Raw genomic sequence first — 20840 nt, 5'->3', positions numbered from 1 at the left:
TCGCTTTAGGAATATTATTCTGTTAATGCAATTCGCCTTCTTAACTAATACTTTACCGTATCTGGCACATTGTTTGGAAATAGACTCTCCGTGAAGTCTCGATATAAGTTTCAGTAAGGAAATACCGTGAGTAGACATATTACTAACTATTATAATAACGAAATTAACTCACGTCAATTATTCTTTATTTGTAGAATTTTCACCTGAGTATCACAGGCATCATCAGTACAGGTACAAGGCTAATTAAACAATAACTGTTATATTCACAAAGCGCCACCTAAGTAGTTAAGGTTAAATTTCCTAAATTTATTTTATTATTATTATTTATTTATCATTTTATTTTAACTATTTAAATTTAATTATTCAATTACCATAATTATTATTATTTTTTAATATATATGTGTAAATAAATAATTAATAATAATTAAATAAATTTAGGAAATTTAACCTTTGCTACTTAGGTGGTGCTTTGTGAATATAACAGTTATTGTTTAATTAGCCTTGTACCTGTACTCATGATGCCTGTGATACTCAGGTGAAAATTCTACGAATAAAGAATAATTGACGCGAGTTAATTCCGTTATTATAATAGTTAGTAATATGTCTACTCATGGTATTTCATTACTGAAACTTATCTCTGATACCTATCAGAGAGTTGTGTAAACTGACAGCCAATCCTGAATCCAGTAGACTAACCCAACATCTAAACCTATGTGCTGCAACTTAAGTATCACTTATGTGGCACCCTGTCAAATGCCTTTACAAATTTTGGACATATGATCTGTCATATTCAAGATAACAGTTGAATTGCCTTTGTCAGCCTTAACCACCTTACCGGCCATTATGGATCAAATACGCATCCGCATATGCTTCGTATCCATCATATATTTCAATGTAATATCAATGGTATTACAATTTTAATATGCACTTCGCATCCATGATAATTTGAACGTCTATAGACGTCTTGGCCGTCTTTATTCTTCTTTAAATTAGACAGTACTCTTTTTTCTAAGGAGCTGATTTTCTTTCCTCTATGATACTTCTACTTACTGTCAATTAGATTCTGACCCTACTTGGACAAACCATGTAGACACCAACAATCTTTTATGCAACATGACTACATGGTCCACAGATCTTAAGAAAAAATTGAAATCCATGCATCCGTTAACTCCATGTTTATATGGATCACCAAAAGTGCACAAGACCAATATTCTTCTTCAACCAATCGTAGATGGTATTAGCTTGCCAACTTTTTTGTTATATAAACATCTTGCTATCTTCTAAAGGAGCACATTCGACACACAGATGCCTATATCAAAAATACGCAACACTTTGTAGAAAAAAAATAGGAGAAATGTCTATCTCAAGAACAGACATTCTAACTAGTCTGAATGTTGTATCATTATTTACAAATGTTCCTGTGAATGAAGTCATGGTACTTATAGATAATCTGTTCCATCAAGACATCTATCAACTTTATAAACACTATCTCAACTAAAATTTTTTCTGACAGAATGGCAAAATTTACAAACAACTTCGGGCCTTGCAATGGGAAATCCTCTATCTCTTCCTTGTGTGGACTTATTCATGGAAAAGTTCGAAAATGATGTCTTGTTATCTACAAATCCTAAATCGTCAATATTTGGTGGAGATACGTAGATGACATATTCATAATATGGAAACACAGTGTAGCTGAGGTATATGATTTTCTGGCATCTATTAACTCCTTCTGCCATAAAATCAAATTAATCTTAGAACTTGAGAATGAAGGAAAATTACCTTTTTTAGACATTTTAATTAAGAAAGAAGCAGATGAAGGCATTTCTCTTAGAAAAAAGAGCACTGTCTAATTTAAAGAAGAATAAAGATATTATAGTACTTAAGGCTGACAAAGGCAATTCAACCGTTATCTTGAATACAACAGATTATGTCCAAAATATTAATTTTACTTTCTGATCTACTGTCAATGAAGGAAAATTACTTTTTCTAGATATTTTAATTACGAAATGAGCAGAAGAAGGCATTTCTCTTAGTGTGTATTGTAAGCCAATCCACACACGTCATTATCTACATTTCTGCTTATTACACCATATTTCACAAAAATTGGGCATTGTGCATATGCTGTAAAAGAGGATGATCTGTATTATAAGAGATGAAGGAACATTAACAGAAGAATTACAATCTATTCTCCAACTATTGATCAGCAATGGATATCCTAAAAAAATAGCAAAAAGAATACTACTCTGTAATCTGTCTACAACAAATCAATGACATTCATTACAGAACTTCAATTTCCATCCTTTTTGTTGGTGAACTTTTGCAAAAAATTGCTAACTTCCTGAAATCTTATGACATTAGAGTAACCTCCAAACGAATTATTACAGTATGAAATCTGTAAGGCTCACCCAAGGACCACAACTCTTTCAACAATCATCTTGGTGTTTACAACCACGTTCTTGTGGTCTTAATTAAATAGAACAAACTTCGAGAAGTTTAGAAATAAGACAAAGGAAGATACTGGAGACATCAACAGAAAGGACAGTTCAGGATTGGCATTCCATTTCTCCAACACTAACCACAACATTCAATGGGATAAGAGCTCCATGCTATACAAAGAAGACTACAGCTCCTGCAAGATAAAACAGGCTACAGTGGTAACCCACTCACAAGGTATCCTAAACAGAAACCAAGGGATAATTCTGTGTGCCATTTGGAAGTCACTCATCAGATCTTTAAACACATCAGAGTTTAATTTCTCTGCTAACTATTAGACGCATCTGCTGAACTATGACATTTGCCAGCATCTATATTCCATGTGTTTCTATTGTGTAACAGTTCCTACACATCTGGTATTTTTTAGTAATGTATTGATTCATAATCAAAGCTTGTTGTTTATTTATATGTTCATCCAAACCCAGATGAAGCCACGAGTCTATGTGCCAAAACTAGTAGTATCAAATCTTTACGACCAATAAACCCAGTGTTAGTTATTTTTATTACGCTATTTTACTCAATTAAGCCTGCAACATAAGTTCTTCCCAGAATTAAACCTTAACATACGAATACCATTACTTCTTAGCCTCCACTATTTGTAATAAACATAATTTTAAAGTGTGAAACAGCACATGAAGAACACTATTAAGCAGAATGTATAAATTTTGCCATTAAATCATATATATAACATCCAGTTCATTCATAGATTTATTAGACAAATTAACAAACTCTGACACATTTCACCACCACTTAGTTGATAGCATCGTCAGGAAGAGCAGCGGAGAACAAACAATAAGATCTGAAATTTTAACAGCTATAGTTTTTTTGTTTTTTTTTTAAATGAAAGTAACTGATAACATAACAGCTAGTAATGTGTATAATTAGAGACATAATGTGCAATTTAGGCACTGCTGCATAATGTAGGTAGCAATTAGCATAACAGCGGTCTTGTATGTTATACAAATAAATAAGAGACTTCCATGTGTAATGAATTATAAGGCTTGTTTCTGTTTAAAGTGACGTGTGAATAAATCACTTCAGCAACTCCACTGGTATCTTTGAACAGAAACCAGGGTCTTATACATGACATCTGGAAGCATCTTATTCATCTATGTAACTCAGACATCCTAATAAAAAAGTTGTCTTGCAAGTATGACATGTGGGTGGAGCACGAGTGTAGAGAATGACAGAACAAGTGTGCATGACAAACGGGGAAACTTAGGGTGGACGGGGAAACTTAGGGTGGACAGGGAAACACAGTGTGAGAAAGGCTGATGCTCCAAGAGGATGTGAATATATGTATAGACAAAAAGGGAAGGGGATGACCTGGGAATCTAGGGAAAACAGTTGGATTTGAAGAAGGTTTGGGGATGAATAAGGAGAAAAAGAAATAGCTTGAGCAAAGTATGGAGAAGTCACATATAATAAGTGGTATCAGTGAAACTTGTTATAGATTCAGGAATGAGCTCTCATATTTGTATACAAATGCTAGAAGCATAAGAAACAAGGGAAATGAAATAGTTGCATTGCTTGAGTTTGTTCACCTAAAAATTGTTGGAATAAGTGAGACATGGTCGGATGAGGATGAACCTCACAGGAATAGAGATCAAAGGGTATGATTATTTTATGAAGATAGAAAGGATAAAAAGGGAAGTGGAGTGCTATTGAAAATAGAAAGAGAGTTATGTCATATAAGGCAGAGATGCAAGGGGGGAAACAGTGAGTGGTTCTGAGGCATTATGATGTGAGACAGAGGTGAATAGAATGCAATACTTAGTCAGATGTTGTTACAGACCTGGTAATGTGGATGGGAGTGAAAAGGAAATGTATAATCAAATTATCCAAGCAAATAACAAAAGGGTGATCATTATGGGTGACTTTAATTATGGCAATATAGACTGAGATGATGATGAGATAGCAACCATGAGAGTCGTCAAGATGAGATATCTTGACAACTACCTCAGGGAGTATGTAACAAAGGGCACACAAGGATCGAGGGCTGGATTTGATCATCTTATCAGAGGATGTTATTATAAATGAGGTGTCAAATCACCCACCAGTTGGTAGGAGTGGCCATGAAGTGATTACCTGGGCAGCTGTGAACCATGTGAGGACTTCCGTGAAGATAGGGTTTATGTGAAACTACAAGAGTGATCATGAGAAGCTCAGGAGACAGCTTGCAGATGTAGCATGGAATGAGGAGTTGGTTGGAAAGGAGATCATTACTGCTTCTTGGGTTCAAGAAGAGGCATGATAGATTGTGTGGATAGTTTTGATGAGTCCCGCAATGAGTCTTTGGATTCCATGAAGGTGCCTGTACAATAATAATAATAATATTAGATCTTTTGGCAGAAAGGCAGCCTGAAGAGATGATATTCAACCAGAAATACTCAAGCATAGAGATATAAAAGTCTTGCAGTGGCTGCACTGCATAGTTCAGAAGGCTTGGATAGAGGGATGAATTCCAGTTGACTGGAGTAGAGCTCTCATATATAAAAAGTGAAAATAAACTGAATGTGAGAATTACAGAAGTATTTCTCTACCGGGTGTTCCTGGTAAGTTTTATGCAAGTATACTTGAGAAACGGTTGAGAAGGATTGTGGAAGAAAAGCTTGGTTAAACAAAATGCTTCGGTTGTATAGTGTCAATGGGGCATTATATCAAACAATACTAGGCTTTATTTAAGTTATAAGTCAGCAGTTAGAACTGAAGGAAGTACAAGAAGATGGTTTAATGTTAAATCTGGTGTCAGACAAGGATGTACGTTATCCCCTCTGTAATTCATTATCTATATGGATCAATATGAAGGAAAGTGGTATTAAATCTGATATCGAAACTGGATATGTTAATCTCAGCTCTTTGTTTTATGCAGACGATGTTATTCTTTTAAATAAATCCTCTACAAGTCTGCAAGATTCCCTGACTAAATTGAATAACTATTGTAATAGATGTGGTATGAAGGTCAGCAATAACAAGACAAAGACATCGAAAATATCAACTGTATTGAATGGAGAACCCATAAAACAAGTAAAACATTTCAGCTACTTAGGCACAATTTTTAATGAAGATGGTAAATTAAATATGGAAATAGACAACAGAATCAACAAAGCTGGCATGGTAAGAAGTCAACTGAATAAATTTATATGGAATAAGAGAGAAATTAGTCGGAATACTAAATTAGCTGTATACAAGATGGTGTTCAAACCAATTTTAACTTATGGATCCGAGAGCTGGGTCAGAAATAAAACACTTTACTAAAGACTAGAGACTGCAGATACAAGAGTCCTGAGAAAGATTAGGTGCGTGAACAGATGGCATCAATGGCAATGTCATATTAAAAATGAGGATATTAGGAAAGAACTTGACATTGTTAGTATCCAGAAATGTGTTAGCAGAGCTAATCTCAGGTTGTATGGTCACTTAAACAGAATGGGTGAGGAAAGATTAGCAAAAAAAGTGTTCTCTGCCAGGTTAGCAGGAAAAAGACCAAATATAAGATCTGATAATTGGAGTCTTGACAGGTAACAGATGATTTGGAGGAAAATTGTAGATAGGAAGTTAGTAATGATGTAAGTTTTTCATGTAGTACTATCATATCCTGTACACCCCTTGAGGGTACATGCCAGGAATTTGATGATGATGATTTTTGGCATATCAGATTTCAATTTGTTAAATAATTACCTGCATTACCTGCAAACTCTACAGAGTGACAGGCGTTGTATGACATGGAATACTGAAATGATTCATCCAATATTAATATCATCTGTTGTTATTTATTTCTTTATTTGGTAAAAGCCTTTTTCAAGGCTTTTACAAAATAAAGAAATGGCAGCTCTTTTGTAAAAGAGCTGCCAGTTCAGGCATTGGTGAAACTATTCATTGTTTCAAAAATTTTAAAACGACTAATTAAGTCCTTAACAGTTAATATTATATTAGTAAAAAAAAAAAAAAAAAAAAACAGTATTAAAAAAGATATACCATTTTACTACTTGTACATGGAAAATATACAACTTCTGTAGTGATTTAACCTTAATGCAGTGACTCTTTCCATAATATTTTTGCATCAGGTGATAATAATATAAAGTCATCAGCATTCTATATACAAAAGGATTAGTGAAGATATTTTGTGTGCAAACTTTGTTTCTTTACGCTTGGATAAAGGATTAAAACAAGAATATAATTTATTGTCAAGCATAATATACTCTGTAACCAAACGTAAAAAAACTTTCTAGTCTATTAAAGTAAAAGCAACAATTTTTTGATATTTGCTGACCAAAATAAGTGCAGTTCTTTTTTTTTTCAAATGCTGCTGGAATTTTCCACCATGAATTTGTTCCTGAGGATACCACAGTGAGTGGCCGGTATTATTTAGGAGTAATGCAACATCTGTACACCTGCATTCAACATGCCAGGAAAAAACTGTTCCACAACAGTTGGTTTCTGTTGCACGACAACAGAAACCAACTGACATGCCTGAGCACCGCCTATGAAGCAGTTTCTGGCTTCAAAGTTGATCTGTGTTATCAAACATCCTCCTATTCATCAGATTTGGTTCCCACAGACTTTTCCTCTTCCCAAAGATGAAGTGCGGCTTGAAAGAGGAGTGCTTCAGCGACAATGAAGACATCCAACATGGTGTGACCCAGAGACTGAAGAAGGTTCCTGTTCAGGATTTCCACCATTCCTCTGAACACCTGTATGACTGATGTAAATGTTGTGTGGAGTTGGAGGAAGATTATTTTGAATCTGTGTAATTGACAATTCCGCATATAGTTCTTGGTTTGATAAAATAATTGTCTCATTACTTAACAGGCACGCTGTATATTCTACATTAGTTTGACCGATAGCAGACTAAACTGTAGATAAACTGGAAATCCTGCCTGTAGAGAACAAACATTACTTTTTCAAATCACTTCAGGTGTCTTTTATAAGCAAGGTGGTTGTGGTGGTCTCATATGAAGTACTGAAGTTCTTCCACTACCTAAAGACTTTCACACATGCCATGGCACTGTGGGATTTCAACCAATGTCAAGTTGGTTGGAGAGAGGATATGATATCCCTAGGCCAATCAGGCCAGTAAACTTTTTATATGATATCATGCTTCCATCAATTACTTCTGAAACTTCCAGTATTCCAACACAGTGTTATTTTTCTATCTCTGAAGACGACTTTACTACTTTCTACATTGCTGAACCAATCACTGTTTTTATCCTCCTCTTGACTCTGATGGTGAGTGTTTAAAGTTAGTTACTTGTATTCTATTGTTACATTTGTAAGGTGTTTGACTGATTCTTTTCAAAATTTTAATATAATTTTATTTTCAATGGAATACTCATTTTTCAACTCTTTACTATTTCAAGTCTTTCTGTGTGTGTGTGTCCTCTTAATGTCAATTTATAAATTGGCCCATGCCTTGAATGATTAGTACTTGTATCCCTGCACTTTTCTCTAATTTTTATTTATTTATTATTATTTTTAAATGACAAGACTTATAAACTCAAGGAGCTATAAAAGTTCATCCAGAGAAGGCTTCCACAAACATCCATGCTCACCATGGGATTCAACCAACAGTACTGTAGCCACAGTACTGTTGGTTGGAGAATAGGTATGCTAAATGCTATCCACCCAGACTGATTTCCATCTCTGCTATTAGATCTTTTCAAATGCTGAACCTTATCTTCTAATGACTTGAAGATTTCTCCTTATTTCCAATCAGGATCTGTGTAGACAGGCTTAGGTGTTGGCAGATGTTCATTTTAAGTTTTACAGTATTAAAATATCAAAACAAAATAAGATAGTTATTAACCAGTTGATATTTCAGTGGATAATAAACCAGCTTCAGAGCAGAAACAACTTGTTATGAAAAACAAGCAGTAGCAACTAATGTTGGAAACAATTCAAACTGTAATGGATAAAAGAAATAAACCTAAATTGGTGTCTTCTAACACTGGATAAAGAGAAGAAAATTTTAAAATGACTGTTTCCTGAATTTTAAGAGAAATAATGCAGCCATATTTGCTGAGGGTAGGAGAGTGTTTCATTTCTGTTGCTGACTCTAAAAATTGTTGCTTCAACATGTAATGACTTCTGTGTAGCACGTTAGTTTTCTTTCATCTAATTATGTGTAAGGGGGGGGAGATGAATCCAAAGCATGGTCTGTCAATCCTGACTTGCCATGATGATGGTAGTGAATGTATCCTTTGTGTTCTCCATGGTCAATGTTTTAAAAATCTACCTGTCTGTCTGTAGTAGGCCAAGGTACAGGTAACAGTACACTTCATACACTGCTGAATGTGATAGAGGATGAAGTTCTCCTTTGGTGAAAGGAAAAATTTCGACCTCAGACAGACAGGAAGATCTGTTAACATCTTCCTGTCTGTCTGAATACATTCAATACCATCATCTAAGAATACATTCAGAATACAAAAGTAATGTACTATATAGAAGTCTTTACATGTCAGACACTATTTTCAGAGTCAGCAAACAGCAATGAATTAACTTACCTAAAATTCAAGAGAGAGAGAGAGAGAATTTTTAGCATCAACACCAACCTAACAACTGTAAAAACCTCTATCTATATAATATGAAAGGTACAGCAAGTTATGACTAAATCTTTTATCCAATGTGATTTCATTTAAATTGTTTCCTACACTCATTTTTGCATATGCATCATGATAAGCAGTTGTGCTCAGATCATGATGGTTTAAAAATCCATTGGAATATCAGGTGATTACTAAATATCTTATCTATTTTGTTTTTAGTGTTTTTTTTCAATACCATAAAAAACATTAGGTAAGAAGTGGCAATTTGTTTTTACAGGCTATGTGGAGGTCTCCTCCCATTTATGTATGTAGTTTCAAGCCTTAATTAATCCCAGCCATTAAAATTATTATCTTGTCATCTAAATTACAAATGTAAATACATTAGGAATTATAACAGAAAGTGATTAGCAACTCACTTCAAACATCATATGAATAAAATTCCTTTTATTGCAATATGCTTGTAGTACACTGTCTTTGAGTTGTAGTATATGACTTTCTATAAGGGTAATGTGGGAAAAGAAGAACTCTTGAAATTGTCTGCAAAAATAAAGTATTATGTATTAAGAAATTAAGTATTAATTAAGAAAAACAAAATTAACAAAATTTCATGTCAACATAAAACATACACAAGAAACTTTTTCTCTATAAGCTAATGGTGACAACCTGGTGAACAATGACAGGCAAGTAATCATTGTTCTGGGAATGTAATATTAGGGATTTTATTAGGCAAACACACTAGTTCTCACACCACTGCCACTAAAAGTGAGTGATTTGCACACAACAAGAAAAAATTGTGAGAGAGGATGTCAAAAATATCATACGAGTAAGAGTGAATGTCATAAGAAAGATAGCAGTGCAGAGAATGGTTGTGGAAAGAAAAAAAAAAAAAGAGCTAAATTGGGAAGCTGAATGTAAAATCTTGTATAGAAGGATTTTTTGTACGAAATCCTTATATACCGATTTTACTGGAGAACGAAATCCATACAAAATACTTCTAGTTAATTAGCATTTTTTTCAATAGAGTATTATGTCATATGGTAAATTAATAAATGTTTAATTAACAATTTTTTTTCTTTTATGTTTATGTAATATGGTAATATATTAGAATGAGCTGTTAAATTATGTCATCATCATCATGCATATCAAGGATTTAGGCCTAGCATGGCCTTTTCCAGCCTTAGAGGTCATCGTTGAATCGTTTAAGAGGACGTCCTGGTTTTCTTTTTCCTAATGGCTTGTATTTTAAGGCTTGTTTTGGTAATTTCTGTTTTCATTCTTTGAAAGTGTTCCATCCATTTATGTTTATATTTTTTAATTTTTTCTATTACTGGTTCTTGGTTTAATTCTTTCATAATATCTTCGTTTCTTTTGTGATCAAATAGGGTATACTTTGCAGTTTTTCTCGTAAACTTCATTTCTGCTGTTGTTAATCTTTGTTTGTCTTTTTGTTTTATTGTCCAGATTTCGCTTCCATACATTAACACTGGTAGGGCTAATGTATTGTATACTTTTAGTCCGGTTTGTTTTTGAACTAGGTTTAATTTAAATATAGAGTTAATTACACCTGTTATTTTTAAATATTTTGCAATTTTTACGTTTATATCTTTTTCATTTTCATATGTGATCGTACATCCTAGGTAGTTAAATGAATTCACCTGTTCTAAGATCTTGTTATCTATTACTATTTTAGTTCTTGCTGGATCTTGTCCTTTAATAGTTTTTGATTTTTCTGTTGATATTATCATACCATAATCTTTGGATATCTCATTTAGATCTAAAATAGCTTTCTGTAGTTTATCTTCAGAATTTCTAATTATTATTTGGTCGTAGGCAAAGAGGAGAGTGTTTAAGTTTACTGTAGGAGAAAGTTTAATTCCTTGATGTAAATTTTTATTCCATTTTATTATTATTTCATTTAAGTAGATATTAAAAAGAGTTGCAGAGGGGACATCCCTGTCGGACCCCTTGGTTTATCTCTCTCATATATGACAGCTCGTGATTTAATCTTTTATTTGTATTTGATTATTTTCATATATACTTGTGATAGCTTTTAGGATATTATTTGGTATTCATCTTTCTTTTAATATGTTAAATAATATGTTTCTTTTAACTTTGTCAAATGCTTTTTCAAAGTCAATAAATGCAATATGTGTTTCTAAATTGTATTCTCTTCTTTTCTCTATTATTAATTTTAGGCAAAAGGCCGGGTCTAATGATCATCCTTTTCTAAATCCATTCTGTACTTCTAAAATAAAGTTTTCGAAATATTTCATAAGTTTGCTATTTAAGATTCTGCTATATATTTTGTAACAGGAATTTAGTATACTGATACCTCTATAGTTTTTAGGGTCATCTCTATTACCTTTTTTAAAGATAGGAATCGCAATTGCTTTATTCCATTCTATTTGGGGGATACCAGTTGAATAAATTTTATTTAAAAATAATAAGAGTCTTTCTTTGAATCTAGTTCCCACATATTTATATAGTTCTGAACCTAGTTTATCTTCTCCAGATGATTTTCCGTTTCTTGTTTCTTTCAGGCTGACTTCTAATTCTTCTTTAGTTATTTCCTTTTCATTTTCGTTAATTGTTTTCCAGTTGTCTTTTTTAAAATATTTGTCTGTCCACAATTCTGTGTGGTAATTTAGAAATTCTTCAAATTTCAATTCAGTGTTTAATTTTATGTTTTCTTTGGTATCTGCATTTAAGTGTTTCAAAATTTTATATACATTGGGTCTTATTTTATATAAATCATGTTCTAAATTAGAAACAAATTTGTTCCATTATTCTCTATGTCTTTTTCTGACTTCTCTTTTAGTTATGGCTCTTATTCTTTTATATTCTATTTCATCTTCTAATCCTTTACTGCTTAACCATTTGTGATAGGCTTCTTTTTTCTTTTTGATTATTTTTTCATTGTATCATCCCAGATCTTCAGTTTTTTCCTTTCATTGAATTTTTTGGTCTTTCCTAAGCTTTCATTTGCTGCTGCATTTAGTATCATTTTTATAATAAGCCATTCTATTTCTATTTCTTCATTTTGTTTTATTTTATCTAGATATTGGTTAATTCTTTGTTCATATAGCCATTGTACATTTGTGTCATTCAATAGTCTAGTTTTATAAACAAATGTTTCAATTTTTTTTCGGTTCTTGTTACTTGTAGCCATTTAGGTGGTAATCTTAATTTTATTTTAACAAGGAAGTGGTCACTGCTTATTTCATATCCTCTGTGAACTCTAACATCTAGTGAAAATTTTAATGTCTTTTCATTTAGTATAAAGTAATCTAATATTGACTTCCATCCTCTTGCTGCCCAAGTATATTTATGTATGCCTTTATGTTTATAGAAGGAATTCATTCTTTTTAGGTTATTATAAACTACAAAGTCAATCAATTTTTTACCATTCCTGTTTAGAGTATGTTCTCCATGTATTCCTATATTATTATTAATTTTCATGTTTCCAATTCTTGCATTTAAGTCGTCTGTTAAAATTACGTAATCATTTTTATTTATTTTATTATATATGTTTTGTAGTTGATTATAAAAATCAATATTATCTTGTTCTCTTCCCTCTTCTGGGGCATATAAACCAATTATTATTAAATAGCCTCTATGACCCCTGCGTGTGCTCTTTGGTCTTTGTCAACTCCATTGTATATCACATTAAAATTTTCAGTTCTCATTGTTCCTTTTAATTTCTTTTTTGTTTCAGTTATTACTGCTATTTTAAAATTTCTTTCATTTAATAACTGATCTAATTTGATTTCTTTATATGCTATTCCTCTTACATTCCAGTTTGCTATGTGTATTATATTTTGTCGTATCCATTTTTGTTTTACCTTTTCCATTCCAGGGTCGTTTCCTATAGATTCAATCCGATTATCTTTTTCTGTCAGCTTACTAGTAAAATTATGTTCTCCATGTCAGGGGACAAGCCTGACGATGGACTAGTTCAGTGGTAGGGCTGCTACCTTAAGGCTTCTGAACTAGCCTTCTTCCGTCAAATTATATAACTGCCAAAATTGTAAAACAAAGAATGACTCAGACGTGATTAAGAATGTAAGACGTGAGACTTTCGCTACTCGCGAAGGTCAATGAAGTACGGAGTGTCCCGCCTTAACTCAGCAAACTCAGGGTTGCTGGGAACCCCCCCCCCCAAGAAAATCCGGGCAATTGAAACGATAGGAGTTTCAAGGTCGGAAGAGCAGAATAAAAGGCGAAAGGATCGACGGAAACGGGGTTCTTTTTCAGTTCTGGCTCTCAATATGAGAATTTCCAGTGTGTCCTGCAGTTCTATGGACAGGGATCCACGTCCTGCCGACAGAAATCCGACGATGATAGGAGATTTGTGTTAGCAGTAAAGATGTTAGCAGTAGAATAACATCATATGTTATTCTACTGACATGACTTCTGGTGAAAAAAAAAAAATATATATATATATATAAAATAAATATAAAAATAAAATAAAATAAAAAATAAATTTTTACATCAAGCTAAATTCTATTTTCACGAGCCCATGGCTGTGCTTCTTTTTGTAAGTAGAAGGCGTTTTGCCATACAAAGTAACCCGGCATTTTGCACATGTATTACTGTCGGGTTACTTTGAATGGCAAAATGCCTTCTACATACAAAAAGAAGGCACAGCCATGGGCTCGCCATTATCCCCCCCCCCCCATTGCTAACTTTTACATGGAACATTTTGCGCAACTTGCCCTAGATTCCTCCCCTCTAAAACCCAAAGTCTGGCTTAGATACGTTGACGATGTTTTCGCGATCTGGTCCCATGGCCGCAGACATTAGACACATTCCTTAGCCACCTAAACAAACAACACAAACGCATACAGTTCACAACTGAAATTGAAAAACACAACACTTCCATTTCTAGATACACTTGTCACACGTCTTCCCTCGGGCAATCTTTCCTTCACTGTTTACCGAAAACCGACACATACGGGACAATATATACACATAAACTCATACCACCACCCAACACAAAAAACTAGGTGTCATCAACACGCTAAAAAACAGAGCTAAGACGATTTGTTCCAGTGAACAGGAAAGACGAGTTTAAAATTATCAGTAATAACCTACAAAAAAACGGATACAGCCAAAATACTATAAACAAAATTCTCTACAAAACCACAATAAAAAACAAAGACAAACCAGATAAACAGTAAAACTATAACCATTCCCTACATTAAAGGAATATCAGACAAAATAAACAGAGTACTACAAAAGCAACCTCAAAGCCACCTTTAAACTGCCTGCAAAATTAAAAAACTTACTCAACTCATCCAAAGACCCACTCCCTCCACTAGCTCACCCTGGAGTATACTGGATCTATTGTACTTGCAACATGCCATATATATAGGAGAAACAGGACGCACTATTCCTATTAGACAAAAAGAACATAAACGACACATTAAATATAATAATTATGGTGAAGCTGGCCTTTCTGATCATGCCTTGAATACCTTACACAGAATTGACTGGTAAACCATCAGCCGTCTACATCACACTAGAACATGGTATGAATGGAAATTCAAGGAAGCCTGTGAGATTATCAGCAACCACCCCAATCTGAACAATGATGGTTTAAAAATCCCAAACATTTGGAAGGTATATATTCGACCTTCCTCACCAAGAACAACTATAAACAGGACTGTAGAAAATCCAGTATTGTAAATCAAAATTAAGAATTGTAATACTAAAAATAGGCCACCAATTGTTCTCTAGCTTACAGTCAATGATGTAACTCAGCTTCTTCTGTATATTATGTACGCTCCAGATGATGTTCTTGATGTGAGGATCGAAACGTTGGGATAATAAAAAACGTTTTTTAACACGGTTGTAAATTCCATAAAATTTTTAAAAAGTAAGGCTTTTATACCTCCATACTTGAGCATATCTAGTTGAATATTATCTCTTCCAGCTATCTTTCTACATTTCAGGCTTTTGATGGCTTTTTCTACTTCAAGTATGGATATGTATTACTGACTTCATCCCTGTTGAGTGTTTTTTACCACTGTGCTGTCACTGATTGTTTCATTTAGCAATTTTTCAAAGTAATTGCTACATACATTAACAATATCTTTTTTCTCCAGTTTTCATGTCACCTTTATTATCTCTAATTCTTTTCACAGCACTCCTTCCGCCATTTCTGAGCTTTTTCAACAACCTTTAGAATATCTTGCCACCTTTTTGATATTTATTTTCTATGTTCTTGCGAAAGTCTTCCCATGACGTTTGTTTAGCTAGTTTTACACAGTGTTCAGTTTTCTTACATTTGTCTCTGTATTCTCTAAGAGCACAAGCTGACTTATTTGCCAGGAACTTTTGATATGCTTTTTTCTTTTCCTTCACTGCCTGTTTAACTTCCTATATTCACCATGGAATTCTGATTTTTCTATCCTTGCAGACAACCTCACCACATGCCTCTCTGGCTGAATCAATCAATCAATGTTTTTTTCAGGGCTTGCCACTGAATCTCCAGGGTTTGGTTTCTGTTCTCAAACTCTTTCATTTTTCTTCAATAATGTTTGTGTATTTTAGTCTGCAGTTCACATCTGAGAGCTGCTCAACTTTTATTCGCTTCAAAATTTTCTTACATGTTCTTCTCTTTAATATGAAATTCAATTTTATCCTGCTCAAGACTAAATGGTGATCACTTCCAATTTCAAACCCTCTGTACACCCTGGTGTCCTTCACCAGGGAGCAAACAACACTATTAATAACATAGTCAATGAGACTTTTTTTATCCCTTGCCTCTTCTCTGCATGACTTTGTGCACATTTTTATGTTGGAACATGGTGTCAGTAATAAGCAGTCCATGTCCTGAGCAGAAATCCAATAGGTATTTACCATGATTATTCAATTTGCTCTTTTCTCCAAATTTTCCCAAAACATTTTTGTATGTCTGACAATAATTTCCTACTCTGCTATTTAGATCCCCAACAATGGGATCTAAATAAAAGATTTTTTCGTTTTTCATTGTGTCAGTTGCTTTCTCTAAAGCCTCAAAAGATTTCATGAAGTTTAGTGTAACATTTCTGAAATAATTTCAAAAATGGTGTTCGGTGAGAATCCACTTGCCTAAAAATTATGTCCAGGATATCACTAAAAGATAAATCATCTGTCACTCTCATAGAAAAAATGGATACTTCAGTATCCACTGAAAGAAAATTAAACTTATCAGATGATGTATCAGACTTTTTTTTTCCAGAGGAAGAGATGGACACTGGCTGTTCATACTTCTCAAAATCTGTTAATAGATATAAACCTGACAAAGATAAGCCCTTAACATCTCAGAAATTAGATAGTTTCTACAAGCACAAAGCAATAAGAAAATTTTTACATTGAAACTGTCATTTGTTTTGCCAAAATATTAGGATATCAAGATTCTGAAAGCACAGTCCTTTCCTTTAGTGTTAACAGTGATTAGCATTCATTTTAAACATTTAGACTCTGCAACAACCTTCTTATAAATAATATTTTTTAATTTCCTGACGTTTCTACCTTCATTATTAAGGTTATCATCAGGAGTATATATATATATATACAGAGACAAGCTAAATTACATTTCACACAGTATGCTAAAGAGACAATGATTTGATCAGTGTTATTCTACTGGCCTGACGCCTAGTGAAAATAAAATTAAATTAAAATAAATAAATGAAATAAAATAAAATAAGCACATCAAAGCTATATTCTATTTAAGACAACATCAAAGAAACATTCTTTCATATAGATAGTTTTATTACAGTAAAAATGATGTCCTAAATTAACGTGACAATTATTATATTAGATTTAAGATCCTGGATTATCTATGGTCCTCTTTATAATTAACTCTTAGGGAGAAAGGTTAAGTGGGTAGAATGTGCCTTCCATATCTTTGGGATTTTTAGACAATCGTTAATTTTACGATTAGAGTGATTAATAAGAATCTCACAGGCCTCCTGAAATTTACATTTATACTATGTTTTGGTGTCATGTAAACAGCAGGTGATTTTCCAGTTAATTCTGTGTAAAATGTTCAGGGCATGATCAAGCTAGCCTTTTTGATCACCTGATTTCATCTGAAATCTATCTGATTTCTTATTACAGTATGCGCCACATATTTACAGCTGAGTTATAAGTTAAATGAGATTGAACTTAATAATTGAACTTGAACTTCGCCAGCCTAGCTGGCCGAGTGGTTAGCATATCTGCTCTCCACCCAAAAGGCGGCAGGTTCGAATCCCTCTGTGGTCATGGTTGTTTGTGTTTGTCTGTGGAACTGGCAGTGGTTGGGGGTAGATGGCGTTGGTGTAGCTGCAGTCAGTTGGTGGATTGTGAGTGGTGGAGACCGAGTTGTAGAGTAGGCGCACTTCCTCGATGAGTCTTTGGACTCCCTGGAGGTGACAAATAATAATAATAATCTTATATTGCAACTGCCTCCACCCATACTTTTCATGGATAACTTCAATGAACACAACACTCAGTGGGTAGGTAGTGTCAACAAGAATCGAACAAGGTTGTATCATTGAGGTTGAACCATGTTCTCCTACATGGATGATGTCTATGTGGAAAATGAACCAGTCTTACTGGAATACTTTTCCCATCTTGCAAAATTTAATCTAGGTTAAGTGGATAGAATATGTGCCTTCCATATTCTTGGGATTTTTAGACCATCGTTATTTTTAAGATTAGGGTGATTGATAAGAATCTCACAGGCTTAGATGGTGGATATTATTCATAACTTATTTTAAAGTAGTACAACACTAAACAACACTTAATCATAAAAGGATGTTTATTAACTGGCTTTTGTTTTGCTGGATTTCCAACCAACATTTTCAGAGCAAAACAACATTACTGTTTATACACAAGTGAGTAAGTGAAATAGTTCAAATTGTAACAGACTAAAGATCTAAAGGCCTAATTTGGTGCCCTCTAATGTTGAATCAAAGAAGAATTACAGTTGAGTAGGATTTGATCTTAAAACTTTGCAAAATTTAATGTTGAGGCATCAGTCAAACACCTATCAGTGAAGCAGTAAAGTATTTGAAACAGATTATATTATTCGGGTAGCAACAGCTGCAATTTAGAAACATCATCTTAATTTTCACTCTATCCAAAGCCAGAGTGCCAAGTGGTCAAAAAGATCAAGATAGAGCATGTGGTATATTTTGTAGATACCCTACCACATCAAACACAACTCGGGCCAGAGCACATTATGTGAGATGTCACAATCAGAAACAATCTTGGATCCAGTTTATATCATCAATTAATCAAACCACCAGTACAAAAATTGGAGTGGAGTAAAACGCAGATAATGAAAGGTAGATACAGAACACACCATTTGTCTACCTAGGAACATAATAGATGCGAACATAATTGATCCGCAATATGAATACTTGGCCTGAAGAACTAAAAAGAAATCTTAAATCCTCATCCCATTACTCCTAGACTGTATTGGGGTGCCAAAAGTGCATAAGGAAGAAGTGCCACTTTGTCTGATTGTGGATGGCAGGTCCTTCCCCAACTTACCTATTAGCTAAACACCTAACTAACTTACTTAAGGGAAAAATCAGACAAACAGAATCCTACATAGAAAATTCTCAACAATTTGTTGACAAACTCAAAAACGTGAAGATAACACAAAGAGACATAATGGCGAGTCTAGAAGTAGCATCTTTATTCATGAATGTACCGGTAGAAGAAGTCATGAACATTATCAAAGATCTCTTTCAAGCTGATATTACAAAGATGTTCAAGCACTGCCTACAATCAAATTTCTTCAAAGTTAAGAACAAGATATACCAACAATTAGGTCTAGTCATGGGCAGCCCTCTGTCACCACAATGTGCAGACCTTTTCATGGAGAAATTTGAAAATGAAATGTTCACCAACATTACTCCAAAAACTTCAATATGGTGGAGATATGTCAATGATATCTTCATCGTATGGCAAGACAACATGGAAAACCTATATATGTTTGTCAATAAAATAAACTAACTCCACAGTAAAATCAAATTTACTCTACAATTAGAAAACAATGAACAACTACACTTCTTGGACATACTAGTTAAAAGGCACGGTAACAATTTCAAACTGTCTATTTAAAAAAAACCTATGGACACTGGACGATATCTACATTACTCTTCAAACCATCATAGGTCACATAAACAGAGCATGTAATAAATTTAGTTTAATCCTTTATCCAAGTGTGAGCAAACAAAGTTTGCACTTGAAAGTATCTTCAGGACTGGGGTAAGGTGGTACAACACCGGGAAACTCGTTGCAAAGGTAGAGCAAGCTAACATCACTCCTATTTCAGTATCTCCCATAACGCAAAACATATCTCCTTGCGGATATGTATAATGTTATGCATTAAGGGAAGGGCCACTATCCAGACTAGTTTCGACCTTTATTGAAGTCTCCTCAGTGGGAGCCAGGCCCAAGTGGAGATACCAGGCAGAAGCATTAGCAAGGTCATCTCCACCTATAGGAGTTGCCAAACGGTGTGCCACCTTTTTATTAAATTACTCTGGATTTAGAGAAAGATGTTGAAAATTTATTTTTCACTTGGTTAGATTATAATAAATTTAGCTTAATCCTTTATCCAAGTGTAAGCAAACAAAGTTTGCACCTGAAAGTATCTTCAAGACTGGTATAAGGTGGTACAACACCGGGCAACTCGTTGCAAAGGTCTAACAAGCTAACATCACTCCTATCTCAGTATCTCCCATAATGCAAAACACATCTCCTTGCAGATATGTATAATGTTATGCATTAAGGGAAGGGATGTGGACCTTGCTAATGCAAGGTCCACATCCCTGGTATCTCCACTTGGGCCTGGCTCCCACTGAAGAGACCTCAATAAAGGTCGAAACTAGTCTGGGTAGTGGCCCTTCCCTTAATGCATAACATTATACATATCTGCAAGGAGATGTGTTTTGCATTATGGGAGATACTGAGATAGGAGTGATGTTATCTTGCTCCACCTTTGCAACGAGTTGCCCAGTGTTGTATCACCTTATCCCAGTCCTCAATATACTTTCAGGTGCAAACTTTGTTTGCTCACACTTGAATAAAAGATTAAAATAAATTTACTATAGTCTAACCGAGTGAAAAATAAACTTTCAAAAACAGAGCATGCATCATCCACATGTTAAGAAATCGAGTCAGAAACTATCTCCGACGATGAAAAAGTTCAGACAGAACTGTCCCTAATCCCTATAACACTATCACAAAATGGTTATCCTCAAAACATCATCAACAAATTTCTATACAAAGATAACCAATACGAAAGAACAGTCTCCCAGAAAATTTCAACAGCAGTCATCCCCTTTATCGGCTCAATTTCCACCAAAATTGCGAGATTGTTAAAAGCCTATAAAATCAGGGTTGTATTTAAACCAACTACTAGCATCAGACAGGTTCTAAGATCTCCTAAGGACAGTGTTCCATTTTATAAATATCCAGGTGTATATAATATTCCATGCACGTGCAGTCTTTCCTACATTGGACAAACTTCAAGAAGCCTGGAAATAAGACAGAAAGAACATGTTGGCGATGTAAATCACAACAGAACGATCATCTCCATTTTAACACATCACTTTTCAACTTCAAACCACACTATAGACTGGGATAACAGCTCTATGCCCTATGTAGATAATGATTACAGACATCGATTATTCAAAGAAGCAGCAGTAGTGCTACATACAGGCAGCAACCTAAACAGAAATCAAGGGGGCCATATTCAACGATACTTGGAAAAATCTAATTAATTCTCTCAGTCCAACAGAACTACAGTAAGTGAAT

At 34.1% G+C, this 20840-nt stretch overlaps 1 protein-coding gene across 1 annotated transcript in view; it reads right to left on the bottom strand.

Annotated features, from left to right (window-relative positions):
• The window catches only part of LOC150099128 (folliculin-interacting protein 2-like), a 412583-nt gene that overhangs the window by 213459 nt on the left and 178284 nt on the right, over positions 1 to 20840 (bottom strand). The window contains exon 9 of the mRNA XM_090404004.1: positions 9452 to 9572. Within this exon, the coding sequence (XP_090260130.1) occupies positions 9452 to 9572 (121 nt within the window). The remainder of the gene's footprint in view (positions 1 to 9451; positions 9573 to 20840) is intronic.

Source organism: Typopeltis vanoorti, chromosome 14, assembly GCF_054136105.1.
Source record: "Typopeltis vanoorti isolate ZY-2024b chromosome 14, IOZ_Tvanoo_1.0, whole genome shotgun sequence".
NCBI classification, from domain to species: domain Eukaryota; kingdom Metazoa; phylum Arthropoda; class Arachnida; order Uropygi; family Thelyphonidae; genus Typopeltis; species Typopeltis vanoorti.
Note: the sequence above shows the minus strand (reverse complement) of the source record. Positions and strands in the feature narration are given on the sequence as shown.